This window comes from Lycorma delicatula, chromosome 5, assembly GCF_047948215.1.
Source record: "Lycorma delicatula isolate Av1 chromosome 5, ASM4794821v1, whole genome shotgun sequence".
NCBI lineage: Eukaryota > Metazoa > Arthropoda > Insecta > Hemiptera > Fulgoridae > Lycorma > Lycorma delicatula.
In genome coordinates, this window is record NC_134459.1 from 49,080,162 (window position 1) to 49,102,725 (window position 22,564).

General features: G+C 27.8%; 2 protein-coding genes across 2 annotated transcripts in view; one reads left to right on the top strand and one right to left on the bottom strand.

Moving 5' to 3' along the window:
* Positions 1-22,564, bottom strand: part of LOC142324919 (RNA helicase aquarius) — a 250,064-nt gene that overhangs the window by 206,484 nt on the left and 21,016 nt on the right. The window lies entirely within an intron of this gene.
* Positions 7,749-22,555, top strand: mthl5 (G-protein coupled receptor Mth-like 5). Its single transcript, XM_075366061.1, has 6 exons — positions 7,749-8,260; positions 10,679-10,997; positions 11,823-11,901; positions 13,236-13,411; positions 15,521-15,656; positions 18,350-22,555. The coding sequence occupies exons 1-6, from the start codon at positions 7,769-7,771 to the stop codon at positions 18,624-18,626; spliced, it is 1,479 nt and encodes a 492-aa protein (XP_075222176.1). The 5' UTR covers positions 7,749-7,768; the 3' UTR covers positions 18,627-22,555.

The following is a 22,564-nucleotide window of genomic DNA, read 5'->3' on the forward strand; positions in this document are numbered from 1 at the left end:
AATATATATTTATCTTCCCCATCATCATCATCATACAAAATTTTAATTTTATCAAGACAAAAATAGTCATCGGCCATTTCTTTAATTGAAATAGAATTTAATGAAAAAAAATATTTACTAAACAAGAACAACATATTTTTGGATCGATGACATTCTTGAAATTAAACCTGCTATATACATTGACTTTAAAATTTAATTCATTTTCGTCTAGTAATGAAAGTAATTGCCATAATGAATCGGCAACTTCTATTAAACCACTCGTTATTGCTTGAACCACACGTAATGTTGAATATGCTACTAATGAAAGCGGTTTGGTTACTCTAATGCTATAATAACAAGATTTTTTGAACATTTTTTAACTGAAAAAAAAACAAAATTGAAAATAATTTAATGATTAAATAAACTTTTAAGCTCTAAAGGAATATCAACATGCCCCCAAGGTAAAGTTAATACGTTGTTAACTGCGACACGTTTATCATCATAACTGCTTAATGCTAGTTTGTTTACAGTCACAGTTTCAACTAAATGTTTTTTTGATCGAATCAATTTCATTTGAACATAAAAGTCTTTGTAGTTATCATCACCTGCTTTCAATAAACAGCTTCTGTAATGGTTGATATTTAATTTCTTTTTTACAACATTTTTTTTTAATTCCTTTGGCTTTTTTGTGATGCCTTTTGTTGTTGTAAAAGTATATAATTTTGCTCTTAACCCGATAAATTCTTTTACAGGAATACCGTTACATTCATCCTTAAATTTACCTAAAACTTTTTTATTTTTAATTGAAAATAGAGGATGTGAAACAGGAAAATCAGACGTATCAAAATACTCAATAAAATTTTTATCTTGTAAATCTTAGTAAAAATCATGAGTCTCTATTTCATAAAAAAGCTATCAGTATCCATATAAAGAAGATTAATTTTAGATTATATTTTTTTTTCATTATATTATAATGAAAATTATACATTAGTGTCTTACTAAGTTCTAACACTGATAAACCCACATAAAGAGGTTTATCTAATTTTATTTTTTCTTTAGTACACTGAACTGAACAAAGATTTTCATCATATATTATTCTATCTTTAAATGTTGGTTTCGCGATAAGTTTCATTAACCTCTTTTCTGACGAAACCAATTCTAAATTGATACGTTTCCTAACGTTTTCCATACACTTTCCAAATACTGCATTATTCATTAACTTAAATAAGTCTTTTTCAAAATCAGTTGTTGCTGATTGTCGATTTATAGTATTAAAATTTATATAGCTTTTCAACCAAGGAGACTGAATAAATTGCAGTATTTTATGTACTTTAATCACCCTAAGTCCATTACGAATAGCTTGTTTTAGATTAACAAAATGACAAATATAATTATTTTTAGTTTTTAATGTTGTTACTAATTTTGTGTGGGATGAAAAAGGGGGAACTTCATTTATGGGAAGAAATGGAAGATCACTGTGCGTATTATGAAGATTCAGGATACTCTACGTCAACTTCAAAAATAAAACCAATTATGCCATAATCTTTAAGCGATAATATACTATCTGCTATTGATTGCTGAATTTCTTTTTCAACCCATCGAAAACTTTGTTTTGGTAAATGTTGACTCATTGCCCAACCGTATAAGTTATTGGCAAATAGATATGCTAAATATCTGTGTGGTAATTTATTATCATATTCTTCAGGTATGTAAGGATTGTTTGCCTTAGCATACTTTTTAACGCAAACCGATATTCCCCCTCTAATACCCCTTTCTAAAAACATGTAAATATCATAATCTGTGATTAATTCAAGTGAAACTCGCGTCTTATAAAGCATGGCATCAAATGAAAAACCGGGAAGTGTAAAGTAATATGTACAATCTAAACCATATTCTCTTAAACAAAGTAAACGAAAATTTTCAAATACATCAGCTAAAAGAAGAACATCACATTTTAAATAAAGATTATATAAGATTATAGATTATAAAGACTATATTCACCTAAATTTTTTATATTGAAATGACTCCAAACAGTTTTAGCATGAATATAATCGTCTTCATCAATATTTTCTCCTGTAAGCGAACTAAAAAATTTCTCTTTAGGTGGTAGCTGAGTATCTTCTAAAACTTCCCAAGAGCTAGTATACTCATAAGGATAAATTCCTTTTCGAGTTACAAGATGGAGTTCATCTGGTTTAAATGATTTTTTTAAATGAAAAAACTTTTCGGGGGGTAATGTTTTAACTAAATAATCTAAACTAAATGACATAAATCGGATTGAATCAACGAAACGAATAGACATATGGTTACCGATAGTTTTTGTAAATGAAATATACTTCTCAGTAATATTCGGGATTAGATTTATTCTTTTTTCATCATATCCTAACTCTTTAACAATAAAATGCGAATCATAATTTGAGCTGTTATGAAAAAAACAGGAAGAAATGTTTGATTACGTCTATGTAAATTGCATTTATTACAAAGAGCAGCTCTATATTGACCTGCTAAATGGCAATGATCGCGAACTGGAATTACCTGCGAACTGAATTTAATTTCACAGATCGACAAGAAACTGCAGAATCGAATGCGATTTTATCTTCGTCAGTAAATATAATTTTTTTATTAATTTTTAAATATTTATCAATTTTTAAACAAATATCTCTAAACACCATCATAAATTTTTTAGTGGCATCTTTTCCTCTATATAAGAAAGGAGTCGAAGGTAAAACATATCGAATAAAATCTGGAACTGATGAATTTAAAACAAAATACAAACAGAAACTCATTGGAATATGGTGTTCTGTAGATACAGTAAAAGATTTTTCATTGCTGGGATAACATGTTGAAACAGGTTTTAATATACATTCAAAATCAGCATAACAAACAATTGGAACTGCAAACATATGATGAAAATTTTTGAATTTTAACATAGGAGGGTAGCCGTTACGTTCAACCTCAGGGAGAATAATTTTTGCTGGTGCATTTACTTTACATTTTTCTATATGTTCGTTCATTTTTATAGTTGAATATTTATCAGTTTTATAAAATGTAAAACATCTTTTGCAAATAGTAATCCTATGGTTATTCTTGGTTAACTGGGAACCGATCAATCTTTCAAAATTGGTTATATAACAATAATGAAAAACTTCATTGTTTGTTAAAAGTAGCAAATAAAAATGTTCATTGCGTTCTTTTAAACATACTTTTAATGGAAATATTATTCCTTTCTCAACAAATGAATATACATTTATAGAAACATTATTTTTCTCTTCAAAAATTTTTATTTCTCCTAATGGTGTAGGAAAATGTATTCCGTGAAAATCGAATTTACCTAAAAGAGCCTTATATCGCGTATCTACTCGCTCTCTATGAGTACCTTTTACAAAACGACAAAGAATAGACCATTTAAAACAAAATTCATCATTATTCTTAATATTAATAACCGCATGCTTTTTTTGCAGTTTGCTTGGTAATGGAATGTAACATGAGCCTCTTAAAGGACGAAATTTATTTACTCTTACTAATATTCCATCTAAAGTAATAAGAGTCCATCCACTCTGTTTTCCTTCAAAACTAGCTTCCTCCTCAAGCAACTGTTCGGTCGCGTCCTGAATAGCATCATCTATATCATTTATACTGTATATGTCGAAATTACTAGTTTTAAATCCTACATCTTTTATATCACCTGTCATCGGCTTTTTATACGTTAATTCTATCAATATATTAAATTTTACAGAACCATAACGAGTTAATGATTCTATTAATATTAAAACAATATCTTCACTAGCATTCTGCAATGCTAACCATACATCTGAACACACATCATTATCATTTTTATAATAATAGGTTAAAAGATTGCATGCAAATGCATTTTCAATTAGAGTAAACTGTCCCATATGCTGAACTGCTTCCAACCTAACTCTTTTATATCTATTATCCATTTTCCTGTTTCAATTCTGCGAAAAAAAGAAATTTTTTTAATAAAAAATTAATTTTAATCAAATAAACATTTAATTTTTTTGTTGCGTAGGAGAAGAAACCTTTACAACCGGTCTAACTACTTTTTTATACCCGTTTTCAGCTTTAAAATTATCACATGCCTGCGAAATAATATCATTAATTAATTCAAAACATTCATCATTTTCATTAATAACCATTTCCAATTTAGTTTTGATTCTTTTGTACCTATCCTTAAATGATAAACCTTCAATATCATCCGTCTCAAACAACTCTAGTCTCACCAAATATTTACCTTTTTTTGCTGGAGTCCATGCTAAAAATTGTTTGTCATTTAATTTTATCTCAATTGATTGAGAATAAGTAAAAGGTTCACGTTGCGGTATGGCCTCCTCGTTAAAAATGTCTTCGATTGTTCTTTTTCTATTACAAACTTTCATATAATTCCAGATTTCATCCACATCAGATTTTAAAAATTGTGGCTTTTCGGAATCATTCAATCCTCTCGCCCCTACAAGAATCTCACAGGGTAATGTTTTTTGTAATACATCTAAGATACCAATTTGGTTATCGTCATAAGCACATGGTAACATTACCCTAGTTCTGAGTCCTTGTATATAAATTTTTAAAATTTGAAATAAGGATTTTATTTTTATTGATGGATGTGTCTTCACTTTCTCTTCCGCCCTACGTAAAGCTTCTTGCCATAAGGTGACAGAAATCAAACCGTATGAATAAAATAGCATAATAACATCAATTAATGTTATTGATAGTTCATTCGGTTCTGGGTTAATCTGCACACCAGCTGAAAAATGTTGCAAACCAGATGGGCCCGGTCTAGCTTCATTTTCTGCAACTTGGGTACCTTCTCCACCATCGTTTACTAATTGAATATCCTCTTCATCATCCGGAATAATCACCCTTCTTGCTCGACTCATCTGTTTAAAAACGAATTCATTATTTAATGTTTTTAAAATAAAATTTCGTATATTTTTCGAATTTATAATTTGTTCAATCTCATCAATAAAAAAATTAAAAATATTTTTTGAAGAAATACAAAAACTAAGAGAAATGCAAACAGATACTGCAGCAAGTTCGCTGGGTAGAATATTATCAAAATCAACACATATCAATTCATTTATAATAGCATGTGATAAATACATCATATTTCTTATATTATATTCACTTATGATCTTACTCTTAATCACAATTTGAAGTACAAAACTATGTGGAGTAACAATTGCAATTTTCCATAGTAAACACTTCAAAATTTTTAATTCATAATTAGAAATATCATTTTTACTATATAATCCAAAAGTTAAACTAATTAATTCGCTTACTGAAAAATAATTGTATGCTTCAATATATTTCGAACTAATAAATAAGCAAACACAAGCTATTAACTTTAGTTTAGCACTTTCAACTTTTTCTTTCGATAAAAACTCATTTAAATAAATAATTGCATTACTAGCTACACTGAAATATGAATTTTTCTTATAACAAAGATCTCTTATCCAATTTTTGATATTAACTACACTGTCTATATTTAAATTTTGATCAATTCTTGTGGTATATAGCAATTGGTTTTTAATTAATGTTGAACATACCCTATTTGATGTTAAATTTTTATCACACATTGCTAAGACTTCATCCTGACATGACTCTAGACAAAATAGCATGTTGCTGAAAATAAAAAGTTATATCATGAATATTTTAATTATGATTGAATTTAAATTTGATTACATATTAAAAAATAATGCTGAAAAAAGTTAATTTAAATTTGATTATATATTACATATTAAAAATAAGCAATTCCATTCCAGCCTTCACAATGCAGAAGATGATATAATGTAGTGAATGGAATGGAATTTTCCGCTTCTACTATTACTGCATTAGGGGTATTCTCTTTCTCTTCATCATCACTAAGATCTAATGATTCCCCTACTACATATACAGAATAGTCAGGAAAAAGTCTTTGACAATCATCAAATAAGTCCCCTATTTCAAGAAATTCAATCGGAACAATGTGCCATTTGGTTTTAGATTCGGATCCGATATCCTCACATTCACTACATACGTTTTCATCACTTTCATCAACCTCGTCTTCATCACTTTCATCAACCTCTTCGTCAATTTGAAACATATCTTTAACGATAAATTCTTTTTTTTCAGTAAACACATTCCTAAACTTACCTTTATTTACAATAAAATAGATTTATCTGAAAAAAGGATAAATAAATTCTGTTTAAAATATATGAATTAGAACAGAATTATTATTCATTTAAAATAACTAGTACTAAAAATATTTTAAAATAACTAATATTTAAAATAAACTCACCGTTCAAATATAATATTTTCTCCAATATAGAACAAGTTATTGTAATATGTAATATATTACTGTTTATTATATTTCAATTTGAATTAGTAATGTTATTTAATCCGCAAAAAAAACAATTAAATTACTATTTATTTTAAACTGGAATGTAAAATAACAATTTATTTAAAATACATAGACTGGAACAGAATTATTTTTCATTTAAATATTGACTGAAAAAATAATCTAACATACAAAAATATTTAAAGTACTGGAAGCTTATTATTTTAATTTTATAATTTAATATTTAATTAATTTTAAATAAGTTTTACTTACCTCTTTAAATGAAGGTAGATGATGATAAAAATGTAATAGCGAATAACGTCACACAGTCACAATATAGAAAAACTTGGTATGAATCCGTTAAAATTTTGGCGGTATTTATATGCAACGGTTATCATTATCATTGCGATAACTTTGAAAATAACAATGCATTGACGCAAATGCATTATCAGTTGACTTTCAAACTAGTAAACAAGGTTAATGCAAAGTCAGCAAGCACGTGTACATAAAAAAAATCACGTGACTATCACGTGATCCAAAAAAATATCACGTGACTGTCACGCGGTGATCACGTGATCCAAAAAAATTGGTGACGTCATCAAAAAATTGATGACGTCAGTGACCTTTGTGACCTGACCTCTGTGACCTTTTGACCTTGTCCCAGAACCGGCATTTCTACATTACTTAGCGATATTTTGTTTTTTTCGAAAAAGCCCCTCCATTTCCATCTCCATGGCCCATGGTATCGTTTGGCCGTTAACAAACTCGACCGAGATTTTGGGCCGAGTTATTTTTAGGAACAATTTGAAAGTGACTGGCGCAAAATTACGGTAGTTATCGTGTCTACAAGAAAGTGAAATATATATATATGTATATATAAACTTTTGAGCTGATGGTGGTTTTGGGGCCTGGAGGATCTGAAACGAGAAAATATGTCGAAATTTTCTGGAAGTCGAATCACGATACCATTACTATATGCCTTCTTATGAAATCTACCTAAAAAGGTATTACATTACATTACATATGATGTACAACACGTGTTTCAGATAATCCCTTTAAATTCAATGTTAATTAATTTTGGGGATAAATTTTAAACTAAAAATTCTTCCAAAATGTGGTTATCAACATTTCGACGAATGCGTAACTACTCATACATCAATCGAAGCACTGAACGGAGGGGAAAATCCCCAAATACAGAAATCTAGCTGTTTCCTAATTATCATTTATTTTACACCGATTAATTGAAGTGGTAAAAAATAGATCCATTTTAAAACACATTAACAATATCCGAATAGCAAACTTGCTTTTAGAATATAATATTCCAGTACTTCAAAAAATGTTTAAAATATCACGAACGAGGACATTTTCTCTTTGAAATGTTGGCATCACTGTACAATCGTTGTGCATTGTGTTCAGTACATTATGATGGTGACCAGGTGACGGTGAAGTTATAGAATGATTGTAATAGTAAGGTTAATGTTGAGCATTTTGTTACTGAAAACAATTTACTACGTTTCTGGGAACAATATACCAACGGTTCCGACACAACCACCCGTAAAAGTGCATAAATGTTGCGCGGAGCATCAATTAATGCGCGAAGGTAAATGTCTAAATGCATCTGAATTCAACGTAAATTCATGGCAACCAGTTTTTACCGATGAATACGGAAAAAAAAACGTCCAAATAAAAAGCGGTTATAAATTTATTATAGGTTTGCCACAATGCGGTTCCAGGCAACTTTTTCCTATATTTTATTATAAAGGATCCGCCGACGAACTGGCGTTGCTCCCCACCGGCCGTTTGAGGCATTATTATTTACAGCATCAGCACGAGCAGAGCGATAGAGATAGTAAGCAAACGATTGTGTTCGACGATGAGCCGGAACTCTATAATCCTGATAATCAAAAATACTTTGACTACGAGCACGGTTTATATTGCATGGACAAGGTAACCTAAAAATTAATTTATAAATTATTAATGTTTTGATATAATACTTTTGTATGTATAGCTTTGTAATTTATGCAGGCATTCACACCAAACAAAACTTGTACATATTTATGGCAAAAATATCGTAAAAAAATTGCCGATAATAACTACAATTCAACTAATTTATCCTTAATTAACATTAAATTTGTATTCTATCTTTCATCTGGAAGGTTATGGGTTCAAATCCTAGATTTTTTTTTTACTACAAAATTCTTTTTTTTTTCATAAAAAAAAGGAGCAGGGTGTCTTAAATTGGTCAGTACTCAGTTACTGTAGAATTATAAATGTACTGAAACAATTTTTTTTTTTTGTAAACAAACTGGTTCAAAATGTAATTTAGAATTGCTAGTGAATGTTGTCATTTTGCTTTACTTAATGTGAATAACTTTGTTTAATAAGTTAATTGCTTTCCTTTTAAAACAATATATTACTTATAATATTTTTATACTAAAAATTTATATCCTAACGTAATCTATAACTCTTCTATTCTTACAGTCATAATAATTTATCACCTGGTGTCATCAGAATTAATTTCCTACGTACACAAGTAATTCTTATAGTAGTTTCACATACTGGAGAATTATTTAATTATAAATTATTATTGAAATAAAACCGAATAAAAGTTAAGAAATTAAAAAGGTCATAGTTCAGCGTAACAAAATATAGTTTATATATAAGTACATCTAGTACATCTCAGATTTTACAAACTTGTAAGTATTCATAAAAACTAGGACACAGTTCCTCAATGATGCAGCAGAATGTTTTTTTAATGCTCTATATAGTGTTCAGGATGACGACAAATAGTGCCTCATACATATTGTATTTATTTAGTAAGATGTTTCTATTAAAGTTTTCTATGGGTGAATGTGTGTTCAAACAAAAACTTGAACAATATTTAATTTACAAACATTCTAAATTGATAACTTTACCATAATCTAAATACATATCTAAAAAAAACCATAAAACACCAATATTAATGTTAATGTCATTTGATAACAGGGTGAGAACAGCAGCATCAACTACTGAGGAAGACCACAGAAGTAACGTAAACATGTTTTGAAAACAAATTGCATATGTTCAGTTAGCCATTTAACAAGTTTATAGTTTTCAATAATCTCAAAAAAAAAAAAAAGGATTATTTGGTTGCTGATATTAAATGTGTATCCTAATCTTTCAGATTAACCCCATCAGCAACATTACTCAAGAAGGAAATTTATAATAATTTTAACCAGGGGTGTCATAGGCTATATATTTATATATAGTAATGGAGATTGGCTGGTTGAAGCACAAACTTTAACCAAGTGAATTAATAAACGGTGAGCTGGGTTTGAACTGAATAATTTGAATCAATTGAATGGATAATATTACAAAAATAATAGAATTAAATTTACATTAAATTAAATAAATTTAAAAAATGTCTTTTTAATAATAAGTTTGTTAACACTTCCTGTGGTGAGGGTTGGTCTAGTGGTTAATGCATTTCACAAATGAGCTGATTTTGAAGTCAAGAGTTCCAATGTTCAAGTCCTGGTAAAGATAGTTGCTTTTGAATACAGATTTGTTCCGTTATGGATTTGAATACTAGATCGTGGATACCGGTGTACTTTGGTGGTTGGGTTTCAATTAACCACACATCTCAAGAAATGGTCGACCTGAGACTGTACAAGACTACACTTACACTCGCACACATCATCCTCTGACATAATACCTGACGGTGATTCTCAGAAGCTAAACAGAAAAAAAAGGAGTGGTGAAGTGATGCGAGCACCTCGTGTGAGGCTAGATCAATCATCACCATCAACTGGTAACAAACTAGGTAATGCTGGGGTGCAGTTTTGGAAGGTGCAATGGGGTGCTCTTATAATATCTGCAAAAAATCATTGATTTTCAAAATTCAAGCATAGTATTTGTTAATAAATTGAAGGCTAACTTTTGCACGCATCAGGTACACTCTTGCTCTAACAAATCATGTTATTAGGAAATATTATATCTTTGCAACCAATCTTATGACTTTCAAAATTCAAATGAGGTGTATTTGCTAGTATAACTCAAAATCACGATGGAACCAAACCAGAACAAAAATTAACTGATATACTCAGAAATGGATCTTATACCACTGCCAAAAAGGAGTGTAATGTATTTACAGTGTATGTATATATATGCTTGTTCCACTATAGCAGCTGAATGGCTGAACTGATTTAAATGTATGACTTCGCGTTCCTTATATTCGGAATCCTTATATTACCGCGAGTGTCATAGGTATATATAAGGTATATATTCTAATGTTCCCATTTTTTTAATATTTAGATCACCAATTATCTAAATAAATAAGTTCCTATTAAGTAATTGCTTAACATTAAATTTATTTTTCTATTACAGGCTGTTCTACCATCATCAGATAGTCAACATTCAGGAGAGACAACAGTAGCTGAATATGCGATAGTATGCAATCCACATGTGCCAGTGCCATGGTATAATACTGATTTTATACTGAGACGTATAATAGACCCAGCATTCCATGGTATAGCACTGGCATGTTACTTGGCCATAGCAATAATACATTTTGTTATACAACAATTGAGAGATCTTGTTGGTAATATTTTAACTACATTAACACTAAGCCTTGCTATCGGACAGGTAGCGGATACAGTGCGAATATTTACAGAGTTCACTAGTCCTACCACATTTCTTCTCGCTGGTAATGATTATATGCTTATCATGTCTTTTAATATAATGTCTAACAAGACTCACTAATAAATTTATATTTTGTTTGTGTTACACTAATGTAGCAGTCCTAAGAAGACTGTGTAAAAAGTTAATATGAATTTTTATGATAATAACATGCATACTAATTGTATATTTAGAATCTCTAACAAAGCAGTTAATTATAACAATAAATTTCCTTATAGAGTACCTAGTTGGTATATTTTTAAAATAGGCTGATGAAATTCACACTTTACACTTAAAGATCTAGAAAACTGAATATTGAAATAAAGAAGGATTGTAAATAAAAAAATTACAACAAAGGGTGATAAGTATGTGCAAAAATAACAATTTTTTTTTTCTTCAATATAATGCTCCTAAAGGAGGTTGATATTGCTAACTGCTATAGGGATGAAGCATTTTAAATCTATAAAATTAAAAAAAAATACATATAACTTTTAATTAAAAATTATGTAAAATGAATGGTGTCCAATGAATTTCCTAGTTCCTTTTTAAAGAACCGTATTTTTTTTTTTATTTAATGTTAATAAATAACATTAATAGTTCAATTTTTCTAGATTACAGCAAAAATGTTTTTTTAATTTTTAATAACAAATAACGGCCTTAATAAGAAATAATGGTAATTACTGTCTAAGAATATAAGGTAAATCATAAAGGTTACATATAATTTTAAGGACAAGTTTTATGTGTGTTTAAAAAGCAGTAATTTTGAATATTAGTTAAACTATAGCTAAAACACTGATAATTCTTTTCTTACTTTTTATTTTCTAACATGGTTTACAAACAAATTTTGTTATAGATTGTGTTTTATACGTCAGTATTCTTGGTGCCTTTTTCTGGTTGAACAGTTTGGGCTACTACATTTGGAAAACGTTCAGGTAAAACTACAATAATTTAAAATTTAGTAAACATCCATTATAATGTTAATTCCCTAATTTATTGTCATTCTTCATATCCACCCTATACAGACAAGAAGAGGTTTTTTTTTAAAATAATAATCGAGACAATAAATCGTAATTAATTAATATAATAGTTTCCACTTACCAACAATCTTTAATAGTATGTTCGAGCGCTTTCAGATTAGTAATCCAACCTCAGGAACATGATGTGTTATAATTATAATTATTTACTTCACATATCATTAATATAGTAACTTGAATTTTAAAAACAAAAATTATAAATATAACAACATTATCAAAAGGTAAAATAATGTAAACGTTATCAGTCATGTCAGTATGAAGGTCTCAATTGTTATGATGATCAATTGTTATATCTATAATTTTTGTTTTTAAAATTCAAGTTGGTATATTAATGATATTCGAGATAAATAATTATAACACACCATGTTCCTGAGGATGACTAATCCGAAAGCGCTCGAACATACTATTAAAGATTGATTGTTGGTAAGTGGAAACTATTACATCAACTAATAACTATTAATCAACTAATAATAGTTATAATAGTTTATAACTATATAAACTATTATATCAACACCAACAGGCCATAAAATTAATAAATCGTAAGACAGCAATGCTTATACGCTCTGGCAATAAATGGCTGGCTGATAATTGATATTAAAATGTTATATTAACCTGTCAATAAACAATATTTACTATTTATTTATTTTGTTTACATGTTATGCTTAATTTATTATATAAAGGCTATTCAAAGATCAAATTTTGATTGTTTGCAAAAATGAATGTTGTCATACTAATACAGTACGTGGCCAATAGCCAAAAGCCATTTACTATCTTGTACATTCTTCTGCTAGCCATTCAACTTAGTGAAAGTAAAACTGCAATCAATGAGATATTAGACTCATCAGTCACTCCCACCCATTGTCATTGATTTTTAAAGGACATATAGAACAGCTGTGATACATTAATGATTGCCATAATTAGGTTAATAATGTTAAGAATGATGGTGCAATTGCAGACTATTGGCAGAAATTTAGAGAGAGGCACAAAAATGTACATGATGAAAGTTATGGAGTTTTTCCTGCTTCACATGAAAAATGGTAGAAGACTACCTTACTTTAAATTTGAACTTTTATTTATTCATTTCAGCTTAATTCAAAATTATTATTAATTAGGTTTTTTCTATATATTTTCAAAATAACAATTTTTATTGACCAAATAAGTTACTAAAATTAATACATATATAAAGGTCATTTTTACTTGTGATAATGCAGATTATAAATTTTATATTACAGATCTCGTAATGTATTTTTACGAATAACAGATGGTCGTAAATATTGCTACTATTCATTTTATGTATGGAGCTGTACTATCGGTATGGCTGTACTAGCTGTATTTGCACATTTCACTCTTGATACTGAAACCAGTATTCGCAGTAAAGCACCATCACCAATTGCACAGGGTGCTCTGGGTGAGTAAATAATATTACTTAAGTACTCAATATTTAATAATTTTTTAAGACTAAGTCTGAAATCCTGCTTCACTCGAGATGGCTTTGCTACTTATAGTATAAGGTCGTCTAAAAAAAATTAGGGTCTAAGATTTTTTTAATAATTGTTAAGAAACATTTTTAATTTTGAACTGTGCTTGTTTTTCTTTTTGGTATTCTCTAAAGTGCATTACATACTATATTGTCTACTGTCTACATAAAGTGTAGAGTGGATAGTACAAATTGTGTACACATAAAACTACTTATCTTCTTCCATAATTTACTTATGAATGTTCAAAACTAGTTTGAAATCAACATACTCAAAAATGAAAAATTTTTTATTGCATTACATTTTTTCAGTTTTGAATTAACTTCACAGTATATAGCCATAAAAAATTAAGTGCTACACCATGAAATACGTGACAGGAATGATTTTTATGGCATGTTGTCATCAGTTAATGGTGGCAAAACATTTATACTATGGCATAATTAATATTTTTGTAGGCTATGGTGACTTATATATATTGAACACATATTGAACTCTACACTCTACTTTCATGTACATAAAAGTAATATAAATCTATTGAAGCATAATAATAAATTGGTGGTAATAAAATAAACGTGAATGAACAAAACTTCAGGTTTTGTAATGTGAAACACTAATTCATACATTGTTTAAACTACAGAATAGTACTTCAGTTTGTGTTTCCTTAGTAATACAAACTTCTACTAATCAGAATATGCATATCCCATTTAAAAAAATTATGGTTTTCATTTTTTCTACAATCCTTTATAAACAAAAAAATAACCAAGAAATAAAGATTTTATTGCACTATATATATATTTTTTTCTATATTAGTTCAGTATTATTTATAGGACATAAAAATAGAAAAGGAGTTTTATGTAGTTATTGTGCATTTAAGAAAATTTGAGCAGATAAAGAATTCTTGGAATTAATAATTAAGGAAGTTTCATTTCCTTTTCTTATTACTGTATCTGAATGCTTAGCAATTCATTATACTTCTATTAGTCATAAACTGTTAAAAGTGATTTTATCAGTTAAGACACATAACCCATAAAAATTTCCTAACTTAAACATTGGCAAAAATGAGATACAAAACAAAAAAGTATTTATATGTTTCATTGTAAATATTTACAGTATAAATACACATTTTATTATAAAGACAGATATATATATATATATGTTATTTTATGAAACTGTAATTTTTTATGTTTTATAAAATTTATTTGTATAAATTCCTGATCCTCATGATTTAGAATAATGTACATAAATTAACAACAAATTTATAAGAATCTGAACTTTCATTACTAGTTAAGAAAAAATTATTTTAGACCTGCTATTCGGTATGGAATACTATTAATAAAATGACAACATGAAAAACTGCAATTTTAACTTGACTTCAAGTACAATTATTTTTTAGTTGATTGATGATGCAATTATTTTGCTGAAAAACAGTGCCATAAAGAAAATATTTTAATACTCACTATTCTGATTGTAATTTAGTTGTTTGCAAAAATATATAAATTCAACATCTCATCAAAGATGTTAAGTTTAATAAAAAAATTAAAAAAAATAGTTTTTTCTCAAGGAGGAAAATCCACTTCTTTAGATTTTAATTTTATATGAATAAAATAGATAGTAAAATGATAAAAATACAAACATGCAAAGAGAAAATATTAAAAACAAACAAATACTCTTTTGTAAGAATAAAACTTAAGAAAAATTCTGAGGCGTCTCAAATTTCACTGTCAAAAAATCACAGCTTTATAATCATTAAAAAATTAAACTCTTTTCACTTCTTTTATTGTTAAAATATTTAGATGATTTTATCAGAAAGAAAATATGCAAAAATGAGAAAGGATTGCTCACTTGTTATACCAAGAATACATACATAACAAAAAACCATTGAACCATGAACAAAACATCTAGTTTTAATTATTTCTTCAGTAAATTCTATTTATAAGATAATTACAAGAGTTAGTTATATCAGTACATCTAAAATTATTATTTTTATATATTTTCAACTATAAAGCAAAAATAAATAACAATTTTCAATGAATCTATTACAGGTTGGCTTGGCATCGCAGTATTTTTTACTCCAATAGCTTTTACTATCTTGGTTAACATAGCTTTTTATGTTACAACAGCTAAAATCATTGACAGAATGTCTACATACGGTAGAATACATCACAAGCTGAAATATAGGTACTTGGATTTCACAATTATTTATATAAATTAGTTTTTTTTCTGTGTAACTGGCTTTTATTGCTGAGATCATTAAGCAATAATAATAATAATAAATCCCTTACAGCATGCAATGAAATTGCACCAGGATTGTTTGTCTATGGAGGTGTATGAGGGTTAAGTTTATCTTATTAAATTACTGAGACTAAATAATCATTAGAGAACTAGAACTTATTATTATTGAGAACTAAAAAAAATTCTTGCAAAAATATAAAAATGTATATTCACTATTTATTAAGGATAAAACAACATATTTATCCAGTGAAACAATCACTGTTTAAGTTTTTTAAAAGTTTAATGTATCCACTGAAGATAAATTGGTGTAATGTCGGTTGCAAATGAGAATGTGAGTTTCGGCTGTAGTAGGGTGGATGGGCGTTTACTGTCCTTGGTGTGGTTTCTATAGCAACAGTACTACTGTTAGTAGTTAGAAAAAAACATTGTGTTTGCAGTTCCAAGTGCCTTTTTATTTCAATTTCTGTATTATACATATTATTACTTTGATCATTTGCTAGGAAGTGTTCTAACTGTTGACACGTTTTTACTCCGGCAGTTTTCTTATTCATTTTGTTCTGTGTAACATTGTTTAAAAATGTTATTTTTTCTTAAACAGTGAAGTTTTTATATATTTTTATTAATGATTCTATGAATACATTAATAGCTGCAAAAAATGCAATTTTTTCATTACTAGCAATTCTTTAAAGTATTACTTTATAACAAAATGAGTTCCAAATGAAAATGAGGACAGACAGTACACAACCTGAGAAATAATTTGTATATTATAAATAAGTGTGATGAGGAGTATAGTGAGGGTAAACTTGAGCGTCCTATTCAGAAAAGAAATCTGAGACATCGACATACACTGGAGTTCATGATATCTAAGATACAGAAGGAAAATTTATAGCAGGAGAAAGTGTTCTTAAAATCCAGGGAAAGAGAGACCAAAACATCAAGGAACATCGTCATCTGTTGATGAATTCAATAGATATATAATTCATAATTTAATGGTAGATTTCTACACAAACAAAAACGTAGTTCCTACAGTACAAAAATTGTGGTCGGCTGTTTGTGAAGCGATTAATTTTCCTTGGAGTATGTATACACTCAAATTTTGAAAAAATGGGATTCAAATGGAAAAGGTGTCAAAATATGAGAAAGATTTTGATAGAAAGACCAGATATTGTGAACTGCCGTGCACGGTATCTCCAGTCCATTAAATGTCAGAGAACTCGGAAGAACTACTGTCTAAATTGACAAAACGTGGATGGACAACCTGACATTTGGAAAATGCTGGCAAAATAATGAAGTCTTGGGCTTAACTACATATCATAGTTCTTCAAACAGACTAATTGTTGTTCACAGTGGCACAAAAAACTGCTTCATAGCCAGAGCATAACTTGTTTTTCAGGTGGAAAAAGCATCTGGGGATTATCATGGCCAGTTAAATGCTGAAAATTTTGAAAAATGGCTGCAAGAAAAATTCATACCTAATCTGCCAAATAATTATGTCATTGTTCTAGACAGCGCACCTTATTATACTGTCCAGCTAAACAAGGCACCCACAAAATACACGACAAAAAATGAAATGAACTGGTTGGCTAGCAACAATATTCCATTCAATGAATTCTTGAAGTTCAAATTATAATCATAAATTGATCGCTACAAAAAAGAGAAGACCTATTGTGTAAATGAAATTCTGAAATTAAGAGTTCACACAGTGCTGTGGCTTCCGCCATATGTGTGTGAATTAAATCCAATAGAATTTATTTGGAGTAAAATAAAATGATTAATGAGAAATGAAAATGTTGGTGGAAATCTGAGTATAGCTGCTCTGATAACTAAAACACGTGAAGCAATTTCATCCATTTTGAAAGAAGATTAGGGAATTTTCTGTGAAAAAATAGAGAATGTGGAAAGAGAATAGATGATAAACTGATTGAAAATTTTGTTATACAAATTAATGACGAAGAAGATGATTGATAGTGGCAACGATGATGAAGAGCCATTAGCAGAAGTTTTAGCCGAAGAACACTGAAAAAAATAAATATTCTGAATTTTTCCCCGACTTTCCCTTCTTCATCCTCTCTTTTTTCCTTTATTTGTAAAAAAAAAAAAAAAAAAATTTTTTTTATAAAATACAAAAAAAAAACTTTTTACATGTAAATTAATATAAAAATGATTTAAAAAAAATCATTTTTTAAGGTATAAAAAGAAGAAAAAAATTAAAAACAAAACTTAAGAATGTAGACGTATCATCACATGGTTGTGTGTGTGTGGTTTTTTGTATAGCGAAAGGGAAGATAGTGAATGAACAAATTTAAGGTAGGATCAGTGAAAAATGTTTTTAGAAAAGTATTAGCAATAACTATCATGATGTCAATTGCACACAACTCATTAAAGGCCGCATTCCTCATCCTTGTGATTTCTTCTGCAATTGACAATGTAAGTCTGTCTTAGTAGACAATGTAAGTCTTATGTAAGTTTATTTAAACCACTAGAAGTTTTTCCTAGTTTAATAAATTTATAAGCAGTTTCGTTATTTATTTGTTTAGTTCAACAATAAAACATATATTAACATTTATTTTTAAGAAATTAATTTTACAATCCACAATCTACAAAAGTTAAATTTTTATATGTTTGTTTTCTGATTGCAGTTTTGATATGTTCATCAAAATATTTATAATAATGACATTAGGTTGGGTATTTATGCTATTATCATGGCTACCGCAAAACTCAATGTATTATGTATACATATTCAGCAATGCTTTACAAGCACCTTTGCTATTATATGTCAGTGTTTTGAGCCAAAAACGTGTTCGTTTCTTAATACGAAAAGCCTGTTGTTATGACAAATGTATTATACCGTGCTTTCGACCTGATGAAGAAGAAGGACCTGAATGGGGTGAGGAAATGATGGCAATGAATCGTTAGAGCATTTTAATTTTAGGAAATAAATTTGACTGTGATATGATTGTAGATTATATTCTATATTTTAAATAATGTTAAGAATCATTTTAAATTAATCATTATTTTTTAATATATGTTAATTAGCCAAAAGACATTTTTATATTATAACAAAGATAAGATCTGAGACAAAACTGCAACATATCACAGTATTACTATTGCAGTTATAAGCATTTATTTATTATTATTAACTCATTTACTGATATTTGCTCATTTTAATATACTTTTCTAATATAATGCAAATATTCTGAAAAATAGTAATTATCCGTCAATAAATGATCTATCGTATCTACTTTCACCTAATGACATAACAGTTGTTCCACCCACTAGTCTGTTGTTACCAGTTGACAGATTGCATGCAATCTTTACTCCAATTTTATCTATCATTCCATTACCCGATCTCAATTCCTAATTGCTAAGTAATGAAAATGTTCTAAAATTTTCCCAATTACTTTTTAGCATCTATTTTCATTTATTTCTCTTCTGAGTGAGAACAACAGATTACCACTGACAATTTGTAACACAGCCCCAATCATCCATTAAGTGATTTCTCAAATTAGCAAGAAGTGCCTACATAAGAGATTTCTCTATTTATTTTAATAAGAAATATATATTACTATCGCATAAAAAAAATAACTAATATTTTTTGTCACTCTACCAATCATCATGGTAGAATGGTAATCTCTAGATTTGGAGGTCCTGGGTTTGAGCCCTGGTCAAGCATGGCAACTTTCATATGCTGCAAAATTTAATTTCATATTAACATGCACAAGCTTTAAGTTATTGTGATGAAAATTCATCAAGAAAAAACATTCTATCTATTTCTGACATTGATATTCCTTCCACAAACGTGTAATGTAATAATTGAAATAGCTTGTTAAAAGTTGAGATTTTATAAAAATAAAAAAGTCACTGATTTGAGAAAAAACAAATGAAATGTGTTGACAATTTAAAAAAAAATTTGTCTTTTGAAGATCAACAGTTATTATTATGTGCATATTTAATAGGTTATTATTTATAAAATCCTATATTTCTCAATCTTTAATGTGTTAAGTCACTGTCCTCTTAATTTGTAACACTATATATACATAATATTAACAAACATATATTAAAACTCAAATCAAAAAACATCCTTACAATTCAATTAAAAAGTACAAAGGTTGCCTAAATAACACCCTCTTACATTATTAAAAGTCACTTACATAAAATAAACTCAAAAGTTAATATTATTCAGTTTTTAATGTTTTACATATTTTTCTTTGACATATCGAAAACAACTTCTGATTATTTTCAAATACATCAATATGTTTTTTTTTTTAAGTCCACAAAGACTATCTTGCATATTAACTATTTTCAATAGTTAATATGCTTAAATATAGTTAACCTGCTGCTGACAGCAGCAGGTTAAACCTTTTGGTCTATGTTAAAAATATAAAAAAATGTTTATAGATCTTTTAAGAAATTCCATGTAATTTATTTTTAGTTATAATATTGTAGGGCATTCAATGATAATGAATCATAAAAAAAGTTTTTACAATCGACTTTACTCTGAGTATGCACATTAACTGTTGGTCCATGATACTGTTTTGTTTTCTGCATCATTCCATTAATCTGTTGACGGATTATTTTATGTTATCCATATTTATAATAGTGCTTTTTTTTATATATTTTACAAATTCCCAGAAATCTTACATGCAGACATTTTGTGTAATACAGTCACGTAGGATTTATTAAAAGCATTTTATTTTATTAATTTAAGTGACTATTAATGCAGTTTTTTTAATTTATTATTTTTTGTTTTTTTTAAGATATTGGTATTATCTTATGATAGCTAGAAACTTTTGATAGCAGCACACTTTTGTGATATTTTTTAGCATATTTATTTACAATTTGATCAGGGTGTATTTACATTTTTGACACCTTTATAGATTAAAAATATTTGTATTATTATTTATTAAGTTTTATAGCAAATGATACTTTTTTTTATACTTAGGTTTAAATTATTGTAAATTTCTATTATTATAAATGAGAATATCATAATATCAGAACATATTATTATATTATGTAATATCAGAACTAAAAGATAAATATTTTAAGATACTGCATACAATATATATTAACTGACAAATTTTTAAGCTAAGTTTCACAGCTGTGTTCAAACAAATTTTTACACTTCCTCTGACCATAATTTTGGAAAGTGTTTTCTATTGTTTCATTACATTATTTCATAAAATAAAATATAACAGCACAAGTACTTCTGCTTATAATCAAGTATATTACATAATTTTATTTTTTCTTTAAAAGATAATAGAAAAAAATTAATTATAAAAACATAAACTAAGAATAAAAATCAATCTGTGATAAAATTCATGTCATAAAAAAATAAGAGATATAATAAATAGTGCTAAGTTGTGAAAAACCAAAAGATAATTAACCGTCCAAATGTACTTTAGTGTATGTATATGTATATATATATTCACAGAGCAATTAAGCATGTGAACATAAAATGTTGCATAAAAGTCATTTTTATATTAACGACTGGTCTGAACAACTTAGAATCTAGTAATTCTAATCACTTTATACCGAATACAATCCAATCATTTTTTCATTCCAAATTTTATAAAGCCAGAAAATTAGAAATCTTTCAATGGAATTTAAGTAAAGTTTAATTATTCTTTATAAAATAGAAGGGTAATTTTTTTAAAACCTAAACCTTTAAAAATAGTAAAACCTATGTATGATATTAATCAAAAGTCTGAAAGAAAAAATGTTCCAAAAATATCTGTAAACATGAAATGCAAAATTATATCTTCATGAAAGAAAAAAACTGAAATTTATCATTCAACCAATAGCAAATCCTTAATCAAAAGTAACAATAAAAACTGATAAAATTTAATTTGTAAGTCACATCAGATTTTGAGTCATTAGCGACTGTGTTGGGTCTGATTCATACATTTTCCAGATCCTAGTCAGAAACTGAACCTTTGATGTAGCAGTCAAGTACACTACCACCCTTGCCACAAAGCAGTCATAAAATTATTAGATAAAGTAATTCAACTTTAATTAAATAAACTGTTAATAACTTTTAAGTCAAGTGAACATACCAAACTTGTGCCATCTATTGTGCACATCAGAAAAACCATTTGTTTAAAAAAAAAAGGTGGAAGAAATTTATCACAAAGAAATTGGAGAAAACAAGGGTAGCGATAAAGAAAACATCATTCACAAACACACACACAAATTTTTAAATTATTTTATTTTACTTTATTTTTTTAATTTAAAATTTAGGAAATTAAGTTGGAATATTGGGATAAATTTCATCTTTACTTGTTCAGTGATTTTATGATTAACTACACATGCAAAAATTATATTATATAGCTTCTAAATTTTGTAGTCTTCATAATAAGACACATATTAAACCCTTGCGATTCAAGACTGAGATTTTAATGTGTCGAAAAAATTATTAATACATTGTTCTTCCAAGGTTTCAGCAGGCCTGACCTTACGTGAACAAAACAAACTTATATCAAAGATATTTCACAGAGTTTATATCAATTATTATTATCTAAATACATACAACTGTCTTGATTACTGGATGTAAACAGTTTTACAATAAAGTTAGATTACATGTATTTATGGTAATGAAAAAAGGCATGTACAAAAGATTAATATAGTTTTTTTAATAATTTTAATTTAAATAAAATAAAACATGATGTTCTGCTGTGCCTTTTATACTTTATTTTTTTTAGTATTAAGGATTTATAAATCTAATATTTAAAGAACTACCCATTAAAATTTAATTAATTATTTATATTAATATTGCTATTTATTACTTTTATATTAACGTACGCAACATTTTTTGTTTTATAATTTATATACATTTAAAAATAAAATCTAACAAATCT